General features: G+C 39.8%; 2 protein-coding genes across 3 annotated transcripts in view; one reads left to right on the top strand and one right to left on the bottom strand.

The window, feature by feature from the left end:
* The window catches only part of LOC110064924 (uncharacterized), a 16,906-nt gene extending 13,826 nt beyond the window's left edge, over window positions 1-3,080 (bottom strand). The window contains exon 1 of the mRNA XM_020772032.2: window positions 2,912-3,080. The gene's annotated coding sequence lies outside the window, so the exon portion shown is untranslated. The remainder of the gene's footprint in view (window positions 1-2,911) is intronic.
* Window positions 3,081-5,863: 2,783 nt separating this feature from the next.
* On the top strand, window positions 5,864-12,102 carry LOC110064927 (putative G protein-coupled receptor No18). 2 transcript variants are annotated; one of them, XM_020772036.2, is made up of 2 exons: window positions 5,864-6,598; window positions 10,241-12,102. In XM_020772036.2, exons 1-2 carry the CDS (start codon window positions 6,515-6,517, stop codon window positions 11,336-11,338), a joined length of 1,182 nt encoding a protein of 393 aa, XP_020627695.1. In that variant the 5' UTR covers window positions 5,864-6,514; the 3' UTR covers window positions 11,339-12,102. The 2 variants fall into 2 exon arrangements, with proteins under 2 accessions (XP_020627695.1, XP_020627696.1); XM_020772037.2 differs by lacking the exon at window positions 5,864-6,598 and adding an exon at window positions 8,128-8,400.
* The last annotated feature ends 68 nt before the right edge of the window (window positions 12,103-12,170 follow it).

Here is a 12,170-nt window from a genome sequence, read left to right as displayed (position 1 = left end):
AGTTCTAAACTGAGCCCGCGATATGGTCACGTGACATTGGTCAGCAGATACCTTGTTTTGACAGCTGTCAATTAAACAAAACTCGAATGTCCAAATGTTAATGGTGCTACTATCTTATTTTTCAAGGCATTGGCTTGGCGTACGAACGTAACGGACGTACGCACGTACGGATAGTCATGTGACAAACGAATTTTTTTAGATTCTGGGTTACCAAATTTTCTAAGGTATGGGGTTCCGCTTGCGCGTCTTCGGCGCGCAGGAGCTTTGCCATTAATCTTAATTATGATATAAATAACACTATAAATAAACAGGAATTTTACAGACTCTAAAGATGATACTGTTAAATCAAGATAAGCATAGCCTCTGACTAGTTATGGTTGAATTAATCTGGAAGTAATATTACGTTAGCCTGCGTACATCTGTCCCCTTCCCTCAGAAAAAATCGGGAGAGGGACCCGATTTTATTGAGGGGAGGCTGCGGATGTACACAGTCTATAGCTGGTTTTCACATGACGTCACTAAAATTCGAACTACAAAACTATTGATCTTCCTGAGATTTTACTTTAATGATGTATAAGAGCAGCTGAAAACTAATATTCATACAAATTTTCGCTCCGAATGGGTTCTTGGTTTTGTAATACACTACGCTTGAATTTCTAGGGCTTTTGCGTGACGCGGCATTTACATGACGGCCTAGAGAGCTGTCATGATGGTTAAAAAAGTGACTTATTTCGAGGAACCTGGCTATCTGAACAGTTTATGCCTTAGAAAAAGTAATTTTTTAATGTTTTAGAGTTCCTCGAGGGATAAATTCACGCTTTTGTAGCAAAACTCAGTGACAGATGTTTCTGTTGGTTTCCGGCCGCCATGTTGGTGCCCATACGGATGGGCACCAGCATGGCGTCTCCATACAAATCTCTATAAATTTGAGAAAAAAAATTTTCCGCATATCTCGCATAAGAAAAATTGCTCTGACCAGAATTTTGGCGAGAGTCTTTCCATATTTACCTTCTTTCATTTCCCAGATTCTGGACTTTATCTATTGACCGGTTTTGATTTTTTATTTTGATCTATTTTGAATTGCGTGACACTGAAAACCAGCAATATTACGTTCACATCGTTCGAATTTAGACACACATGGATCTATGATTTTATTCGACCCAAAGGTCCACTGGCCCAATTTATATTAGAGACGAATTATCCGACCCTCAATTTGTATTAGGTCTAGGAATAAATCCGGTGTTTAGATGAATTATGCGGCAAGATTCTAGAATCGATTCTAGAATCGCGTTGGTATCGCGCAGGGGCGGGGCAGAAGACTCCTGAAATTTGCTTATCTGGACCATCCAACAAAAAGTGACGTTATATCTGGGTTAAACTGCGCCGCGCAGCTCGTTTCACAAAGCGAAAAAAATGGCGTTTCGATTGGGGAGGATTTTCTCCTATTTGCAAACCATCAGGTTCGTATCCATCTATACTGAGGATAGAAATATGTTGCAGTCACATTTCTTCGACTTTTTAAGCAAAACGTTCGGCAAAAGAACAGTTTAGTATTCTTTTGAAGGAAAAATAACGGAGAGCCTTCTGTCATCGAATGGCGGATTTTGCACATGTACAAAACTGGTGTGGTTCCGACTTTCGGTTCTTATTGTTTGTGATTCGGTGATGACACGAATCTCTCGCGGTCACGCACGACGGACTAAGCGAAAGAGGGACTACTCGTAGTCTAAGACGAATTGTGCGGCAAGAGTCGTCCTCAGCTGATTGTTCTGTCAGCACGTCGTTAAAACGTCTTGAAGACGTGCTGACAGACGACAAATCAGCCGAAGACGATTTTGCTGCACAATTCGTCTTAGACCACGAGTAGTCCCTCTTTCGCTCAGTCCGTCGTGCGTGACGCGAAAGAAAACTGCGAGAAAAAAATAGCCGCGCGAAATCCTGGGAGCGAGGAGCGCGGGCTCCTCGCCCCCAGGATTTCGTGCGGCTATTTCTTTTCTCGTAGTTTTCTTTCGCGTCACGCACGACGGACTGAGCGAAAGAGGGACTACTCGTAGTCTAAATTCGTCTATACACCGGATTTATACCTGGACGATCTATCAGGCAGACGAACTATTCTGCTACTTGGTCTCAGACAGATATAATAATTCGCCCCCAGTCTAAAAAGATATTCTCATCTTAAGACAACATTAAACCACGACAATTCATTTTGAAAATGTTGATAAATTTGCATATCTTGGCTTATGCGTCGTCGGGGACTCCCCTACTAGAAGCTACAAGATAATCGTATGTGTTTAAGTGAAAACCCTTTCAACTAGGGCATTTTCACACACATTTCACATAGAAGAACATCAATCAGTTTTGGACAAAGTCATATAACAAACATCCTATTGTGTGTTGGAACTTGGACGTTTTAAGTAGAGTAATAAGTTTAGGGTTGTCATTGTAAACAAGACTTGAACATAATTTAACCCGAATTGCTGCGGCAACTGGTGAATGCATCTAATCGCTTCAAATATAATTGCTGTTTAAGTTTTTACAGAATGCAAATCCACCGTTAGCTTATGTCTTTAATGGTTATGGCTAGCCCGGCCAACGGCCATTTTCCCCAACGACTCCACATGCAGACGTATCAACGGGTTCGATAAATTGAGATAATTGGGAAGCGCTGAAATCAGGGCTTCTGGCACCTTCAATTCCTGATAAGGCAGACATGACAGTGGATAACAAATCCAATGAAGAAATTAATTCTTTAGAATTGTCGCTAAATATTTTATGAACCGTAACCTAGATAGATTATACGATCATACGATCATACGATCATACAGATGTAAATTCAATAACAATACATTATCATTATTTTATATGCTCAACAGACTGCGGTGTACAAGTTGAATGTTTTGCAGCCTCTTACCTTACAACACCCCAGCAAACTTCATTGATATCTACTTTCTTAATTCCAAAATAGCGCAGCACTTGTACATCCAAAACTAAAACGTGAAGGAAACAAGTTTACCGCATTGCGGAAGTGAAATGCAAATGAGGTATCGATCGAGTGGCTCTGGAAACGAGAGTGGGTCCAAGTCCAAATCGGCTGGTTCTAGAAATGCGTTGGTATCGAGACTTCAACGAAAGAGAACGATAAATGATACTGGTTGGCGGATGAAGGCGAAGCTTATCATTAAAGCATGGCCCAGAGCAATGAAGAACCAATCACCTATCAGTCGTAATTGAACAATGAACCGCCATTTTTGAAGGCGCTGTTCAAATATCAGTGCCGACTGGAAATGGTTTGACAAGTAACAAGAATCCTTCTAATTCATGATTTTATTATTGGGGTGGAGACTCTCCTCTGCTAGTGTTCGTGACACGTTAATAAAGTCATTGTTATCATTATTCAGAGTAATAGTAATTGGATCGAATGGAGTACAATTCAGGGAGAAATCGGGCGAGTAATTTCAAAATTGGACGAGCGCGCAGCGCGAGACCGATTCAGGAAATTACGAGCACGTTACTCCCTGAATTGTCCGACACGAGGTCCAATTAGTAATTAATCGTATCAATAACAAATTGCGAGATTAAAATAATCTTTTGAGAACTTCTTTTGAGGGAAAACGTCAGAAGTGTTTTCCTCAAGTTATAAAAACGGTAAGGAACATTATAACCTGCGAGCAAGCTCACCTTTCAGTCACACGCGCGAGCGGCGAAGGGCAAAGCAATCCGGCGGGAAGGAGTCTGGTGAAGAGGCGCCAAGAAAGTGAGCCTCACTTTGTCATCTCGCAGCTTCGCCGCTCGATTTCGCGCGCTTGTACTCCAACATGAGCCTGCTCGTAGGCTAAGAACATTAACAAGGAAGCCATTAAAGCTCGCGTAATTGACGTGCGAATGGCGTAGGTATCCTGTTACCATACATACTTTATTGGCTCGTAACCACGGGGCTTTTCAGAGTCAATGTTACATTACAAAGTTTAAAAAAACGCAGAAAGCTAAACACATGACAAAGATAACGTTAAAAGAAGACAAAGTTGAATAAAATTAAATGAAACAGTCATTAAGAAGCTTTCGCCTGAGTAGGTGCTTGAAATCCGTCACGGTTGGGCTAAGTTTTAGCGCAGGCTGCAACTCATTCCACAGAGAGGTCGGTCTATATTGAAAGGTCCTTTGGCCGCCGGCAGTGCGGAAGGGTGGCATGTTCAATCCAGTACAGAACAGCTCAGTACAGCCATCCAATTAGAAAGAGTTGTACCCGGATACCTGTACTTGGACACCTACGAGATCCCGCGCCGATTACGTGACAAACAGGTGCACAGAAAACCATCGAGAATTCTGTTATAGATAGGATCATTATTATCGATTACCTTTGCCATTGACGGAGGACGATATAACGCCTTGCTAACTGAGGCCCATATTTAGAGGAAGTGTGTAATCTTCATGTACGATACAAGATATGTCAGGGTCACAAACAAACTAGTCTCTGGAACCCAAGGACCCAAGCCCTCGAAGGTTCTTTATCACTGGGATCCTGGAGAAAACCCATTGACTGTCCTCGTTTCCTGGTACCTTGAGGCAATTCATTAGAGTTATGAAACCCTAGGTTTTCCATTGATCGAGAAGCTCTGGAAACGAGAGTGGGTCCAAGTCCTAATCGGCTGGTTCTAGACCAACGCTAAGTATCGCGGCTCTAGCGGGCGAGAATGATAATGGGGCATTTGTGACGGTCGCTGGATAGTTCAAAATACTAATAGTTCTGCAAACATGTAAAACGACTACCGTTTGAGTGAAGAAAACAGTCAACAAAATAAGAAAGTACAGAGTGAGTTGTTTTAATTATTCCCCCGTCGAAATTTATTTGCCTAACCATTCACGATAATAGTTGTAGAACCTAAGTTCGCGATCACGAATTGAGTGTAACATTTTTAACTGTTATAGACGCAAAAACCAGAAAACAAGGCGGGTCCCTCTTTCCTTAGAGGTCTTGTGAAGTGTCGCTTCCTTCCACTGTAGGTGGTAACAAGAATTTGTTTTATTGAGGCGTTTATTGACCGGCTTACTTTTCAATGTTATGACTAGACCTGCAATTACTTATTTTACGATAACTGCAGAAATTCTCGCGCGCTTATTGGCTAATTTTCATTGTCAGTAAGCGGACAGACACATGAATTTATAATTTATGCGATGCGTTAACGAGCGAGAGTGGACAATTTGACAATTTGTTATCGTAAAAAACAAATTAAAGTCAGTTTTTCATGCGTCTGTCCTGTTATTGACAATGACAGCTACTTTGACAATGTTATGAAGAAATTCATGATCAATAACAGGACAGACGCATGAAAAACTGACGTCAATTTCTTAAGTCTCGTTCGTTACTCAGGATCATTATACGTGTAAGTTGTCATGTACAGGTCCCAAACTGTTTCGCAAATTACTTCTCTTTCGCTGTCGGTTACTAAACACCAGGAACCTTTCGCTGCACTAAACTGGATTTGACTATTCATCTCGCTGCTTACAGCAAGGAGAGCATGCGATACACATTACACTGTTGATAGTTTCACGAGGTTAATCACATACCGTGTTTTCTCGATTAACGGGCTCTGGATTACGGGCCCGGTTCAGATAGACGCCCAGGTCCAAATGGTCGACTTTGAAATAAACGTCTATTTGAAAGCGTCAATTTTGCAGCTAATTTTCATCAATCATTGATTGTATTCATGAGCCAGCACAGTTTGATTTTTCTTCCTTATTACAAAGAAGCTGGTAAACCTTACCACTGATTACTAAATTCTCCCGCTATGTCTTTAAAGCTAATTTAATTCTTGACCAACAAATCTGCCTATTTGCCAACATTTCATTATTCTTGGTTTTTTTTGTTTTTTTTTGTTTCAATTTTGCGTTAAAGATAAGGAAAGACATACCGTCAGCTTTTAATCGAGAAAGTACGGAAACTAAAATTAGCCCTAACGTCACCTTCAGATAATTTAAAAACGTACGTTTGCGATGTCTAGCGACATCCAACATGCACGTCAACTTCTTTACGTAAAAGGTAATTTTTATTACCTAGAAGTAGGCCTCTGTTTTGGTTCTAAAGTTCTCCGGATCTGTTAAGTGCAAAATATTTGCCTTTATTAACTTTCGAACACGTTTTTTTCCATCAAATGACATTTTTAATTAAAACCAAAATGTTATTTTGAAAATAAATGCAGGTGTTTGTGGAATATTCTAACCAATTTTTTCCACGAGTTTTAATTTTGTGAGTTTGAATAGGAAGAACATAGCAAACAAAGAAGCGTACAGAGATATTTCCAAATCGTTTCCACGAGAAAGATTATATTAAGCGAGTCTTTATATGGAGGCTTTTAGCGATCTTAGAAGAAAGAACAACAACTTAATGCCATGTATCTCAGTGAATAAAAAGCCATATCACGAACGTGCGGTGAAAGTTGTCAGATCTTTGTCATAACTCACGTGAGAGTCGCGGACCAATTACAATCTACTGGCATCTATTGCAATACTCGATATTATGAGTCATAGCGGTCTTGTTCGTGAGAAGCGCTTCGTGTGCAACAAGGAAGACACGCGCGAAGAGTTTTCGAACAAGAAGCAAGTAAGTACTTTCCCATTCTATTTTGAGCACACGCTAGTGCAATATCCTGTTGTTAACAAGCGATCTACCTGGTATCAGTTTCTATTTAAGAGGAAATCTCCCTGTCGTAAAAAAAAGATCAGCTCGTGAAAATTCATTTGATCAAGACAGGTTTTCTTTCCTTTGTCCTTAAGCCTTAGTGTGAATTGCGTGTTTTGTATCTTTTTTGGTGTCTTAATTCGTAGAGATTGCAAAGACAGGTTCTTGTTTCCCTGAGCTGCGTGAAATATTGTCTACAAAAATATGTTTGAATTGAATCGTGCCACGCTTCTGATTTAAACGGTACATTCTGTCCGAAATTACGAGTTGCCATGGGATGCAAATTCACCGTGATGTTGATGTGATACATGTTGCCCCCAAAATCCGCTGGAAACAGCCATTTCGCTACAATGTTTTGCGATTTTGTTTTCTGTACTATTGAATTATTCAAAAGGAAGGCTTTCAAAACAAAAAAACTCATACCACGCAGCAGTGTTGCTAAGGATTGAAAATTTGATTCAAACAAAATAAAAATTGAGCGCTGAAACAATATATTTCACCGTTCATCCTCTGTCTTTTCTAAGCCTAGCATTCGTCAGCTCATGGACGGAACTTGGATTTGAAAAACACTGTTGAAAACATTTAAAAGTCTAAACGCCAAGTCTTCGACAGTCTAATGAATTGTCCTTGAAGGTTTCTTAAAGTCGTATTACTTTTAAAATAAGAAATGAGTCAGTGGTCATCCATTATTGATGGACTGCAATTACCATGAACTGACAGCATTAAATAGTAATGGCCCTCTGTTCGTTCAAATGACAGAGATTAAAGAAAAACATTCGGTGGAAAAGCTACCGGGAAGTAATCAGACATGTTAAGAATTTAGCTCGTGCTGGGATCAACACACTCAATGCCCTGCGGTGTTTTCTTCAACTCATTTCCTGACCTTTTTTTGATCACTTGAATACAGCACAGCGGTAACAGGAATCCATTTAGATGCTGTAATTATTCTGCAAAAAATGGAATGCTGAAAAAAGAAATTGGTGTCTGACGAAACTCTGGTAAATTCTTGTAGTAACGGTTTTAAAAGTTTTCCCTTCTTTATCCAAAACGTCCTACCGACTGCCCAGGAGTTTAATGGATAGCATCAAAATGCAAATTCTCCTCATCAATTTCGCTGCATTTCCCTTAGTAATAGTTTGGAGAATTGGAAAGTCATAACTTTCCTTATTTTCTAGACATTCATGAGCTACTTCGTGTCGATAATGACGGGGAAAATTTGAATGTCAACCGACCCGACTTTTGGGCGAGCTCTGAGAGTGTTGATGTGTAATCAATATGAAACACCATTAAAGCGCAGTTTGAAAAAAAAGGACAAAAGACATGAGTTATTGACTGTGCATAGACTACCTGCTAAATTAGAGACTGGAACAACGTGCATATTAGAAAAAGCTGCATCGAAAGTTGCTATTTCCCCAATTCGCTCGTAGACCCACATATATTCAGTTGTATTTGAATGAGTTCGTCTGTATTTAAATTTCTTTTTTTTTTCTCTGTAAAACAAGCATTATCTTTTCCCAGAAAAAGTATATAGGATGCTAATGTGTAAAGCTTTTAAAGTTTCTTCAGTCTTTCATTTAATTAACCGCCTTTCAGATGGCAAACAGTTGACATTTCGAGGGCATCTACTTTGCCGCCGGCTCGCTTGCCAGCTGATTCAAGAACGTTAATTGTCGCTGTGCGGGATTTTTGAACAGAAGTCAATAAACTCAAAGTGAATGGTTGAGGTCGGCAATTTCTTGAGCGTAGTAGTAATTGGGCTGAAAAAAAAAACACGCGGACCTTAAGAACGTCTGAGGTTTATTTCTTCGTGTTTTAGACAACACCATTTCAAATAAGTTGGAGCGAAATTTAATTTGAAACAATTTTCAGTCATAACTGGCAAAAGAAATTTTTATTGAAATGATATACTATGATCTTCACTAGTTTCCTGCATATATTACTGTTACACCGCCAGACAGCTGTCCGTTGATAGAAACTTCCTTGATATAGTCAAAATAAACATCGCTTCTTATCAACAAAAAACGATTCGGCGGCCTCAACTCTGGTCATTCCTTTCAGATTTATCCATCACAGCGACACTTTGGCGGTAAAACAGGAAGTATGTACGAGTTTTCACCAGTCTTTAAAATTCTATACAGAAACAATATTTCCTGAACACAGCAAACTAAGTCGTAGGAGACATATTGTTTAAAAGATAGTTTCGATGTAGACCATAAGTTTTTGTGAAACTTTCAATAGTTTTGCAACACTAAAAAGCAATGTGGTTATCATACCAAGATATTATTGTGGACCACATAAAAAGTAGCTGGCCTGTCGTAAGGGCATGCCCAATTCCAAACTAAGCTGTGTTAAAAACACAATGAATATAACTTGCAGTGCACTAGAAATACATTGATTCGGTAATCTGTAAGTTGCTCTGACGCTTTCTAGCTTTTGCCATTCGCCACATCACACACACATTATGTTTTATCTCTAGTTAATACAAAACATTTTTTCCTTTTCGTTGAAACCAAGTCGGAGCTGTTTAAGATGTTAATGGTACCGCACATGAGATTCACAGCACGTCCGTGGTTACTAACATCAGACTTTCTAAATAAGAACTGGCGAGACCAGTGCCTCGCCTTGCCTCCTCCTATAGCTACGGCCCTGTAGCCACGCCCTAATAACCTCGTACGTGCTTCGGCTGATCAAAGGAAGGCTTTTTGTCTGAAAAGTTCGTAAAAGTAAACACATCCTCAGCCAGCTGCTAATAGGTTTGACTTAGCTGATGGATAACGGTTAGCAATGGTTCCCATAACAATCAAACCGAGTCAAACTGGCTATAAATGTGGTTTTTATACGATCGGTGGCATTCATTCGTAACCGTCTGGAAATTAGAGAAAACTGCAAAACTAGAAGCAGATTGCAAAGAATTTTTCTAATTCTAAACAACATAAGTTTAGCGAAGCATTCGCTTTCAACACGAACCGTCAGCTGTATCTTTTCCGCGATGAAGCAACGAGAGACCGCTGTATTTGAAGGTTAGGGGCGAGTGTACGATATTCTTCTTTGACATATTTGTGATAAAAAGAAGTACTTAGTTACGCTTTATAAACAATTCAAGCTCTTTTAGATTCTCTTCTTTCTTTAATAATTCAGCCCAATTCTTTTATTATCCCTGAAACACATCAGGATAATAGAAATTGTGTCCTTCCTGCCTATTTCACTCACTAGATCTCATTATTGTTCACTACGTCACCACTGGTCGGAGATCAGTCAGTGATAGGAATGCAGGCAAAACATATAGCTTGAAAAACTGAATCACACAATCTCCTATAGAGCTATACTGCTGAACAACATCTTGAGTCAGCACAGTTTTAGGATAACAAAACTAATTGTAGCCTGAAAAAAAAAACGTTTTCACTGCTTGACTCTTTTAGTCCCAAGCTCAAAATGTAAATTTTCCTAACAGATTATCGTACGTTTTGCAATGCCAGTGTTGAGAATTTGGTAGTTCATCTATTCTCGTTACCTGTCTGATCTAGGCAATGTATTGATATTGTTTGTACCTGATTCTCTTTTCAGGAACTAACTACTGTAATGGAAAATTCCAGCGCTTCAATAGCAGAAGCATTTCATGCATATAACGTTACAACTGACCGCTGGTACTGGACTCTACGAGTATTCCTGGCATTTTTTACGATTCTCGGAAACACGCCGTTGATATTTCTCCTCATAACTAGGCGCAAGCTTCGAAGCAACCTGTCAAATCGGTTTGTTCTGTCCTTAAACATAGCGGACCTATGCGTAGGCCTGTTCGTGACACCCCCTGAGCTACTATGCACATACTGGATAGTGTGTTCCAGAAGAATTCAGCTGGCCATGTACGAGTTCTTCGTCTATACATCACTGCTGTGTCTGTGCGTGGTGACCTGGGACCGCTACAAGTCAGTCACTCGTCCGCTGACCTACCCCGTTGTGATTGCCGTCAAGCAGTACCTTATTCCTATCATCATATGCTGGGCTCTTCCTTTTGTTGTAACCCTCCTTCACTTCACGTATCTGGTCGAAGACCTTGAAGATCAGGCGACGGGGATGAAAGTGTTTACTATTGTCGAGACTGTTTTGTTTATAGGGCTTCCTTGCCTTGCATTACCTCTGGCGTATCTACATATCGTCTGCATCATACAGAGACACAAAGAACGCGAAAAAAGGCTCAAAGACCAAGTGGATTTTAACTACTCCACTGCCATGAGTGACGATGATGCGTTAAGAGAAACAGAATTCACCGCTCCAAATCTCACGGTGGCACCTGCGAGAGACAGGGCTCAAAGTGAAATGTCAAGTGTTGGATTAGATTCCGATATCGAACGCTCCACTGACGCCAGAAATGTACCGCTGAAGACAAAACCAAGGCATCCAAACCATGATCGTTCTATCACAGTTCTTGGCATAGTGATCATAGTGTTCGTTGCCTGTTGGGCGTTTGCGGCCTATCTTCATTTTAAGCAATCATTCAGTGTCACAGATGTGGCTAAGATCGCTCACTCAGCTATAGAAACGCCCATGAATTTGTCGTGGCTGTTTCTCCTGGCTCACTCAGCCCTTAATCCCTTTATTTACGGGCTTGTTAAGAGAGACATAAAGAAGGAGCTAACAAAATGTCTGATGTGTCGGAGATAGAGAAACTGAAGAATTTCAAAACATAAACACCATACGTATCAAATCAGTGGAGAAAAAAAAATACCATGAATTATTTGAAGATGAATGCCATTGACAAGCAATATAGAAAGAGAATTTAGGATATAAGAAATGAAATGTCAGATTATCTCGTAAGATAGTAAGAAATTACTGGATTCATTCAGTTTCTGTGTAATGACAAGAATTATATGTAAAATATTTGATTATTAAGGCTTCGCTTTAAATCATGCCAAATCCGATTCCACTAACTGAGTAAGCCAATCAAAACACTTCATTGTTGTCGATTGTTGAGCTGTTTCTTCGCGCGTTTGTAAATACTTTTCTACAAATTTTAGCGTTTAAACCAAAAGAGATCTTATGTAAGCTTCCCGTAAAAGGCGCGAGTGGAATTGACGTCATACGACATAACACAACTACCCTGTGACGGTCGACATCATGGTTCATAGGAAAGGTTCCAACATCAACAACCACCATTTTATTTTGCATAATACAGAGAATATCATGCTGCAAAAGAATACATTAAACTTAAATAAGCAAAAAAAACTACTCAAAATAGTAAAAACTAAACGAGCTGAGTAGTTACAAGAATCATTACGCTTTAAATCGGTTGTAGGAAAAATAAAGAAAGGAAGAGGTAGAGGTATAGCGTTCCCTCTACTTTCCAGTAATTCTAACATGTATAATCTACCATCTGTACATATGACGGCGTTAAACCTGATTAAATCAGTTTCACTTCGCCATCGAAAGTTGTTTGTATTTCCTTTGGCTTTGCATTATAGCGTTCCGCGATTGGCTTAGGATATTTCTTGCCTCT

Source organism: Orbicella faveolata, unplaced genomic scaffold (assembly GCF_042242905.1).
Source record: "Orbicella faveolata isolate gen_17 unplaced genomic scaffold, um_ofav_v1 contig_36, whole genome shotgun sequence".
NCBI classification, from domain to species: Eukaryota; Metazoa; Cnidaria; class Anthozoa; order Scleractinia; family Merulinidae; genus Orbicella; species Orbicella faveolata.
This window is presented reverse-complemented; position numbering and strand designations above follow the sequence as displayed.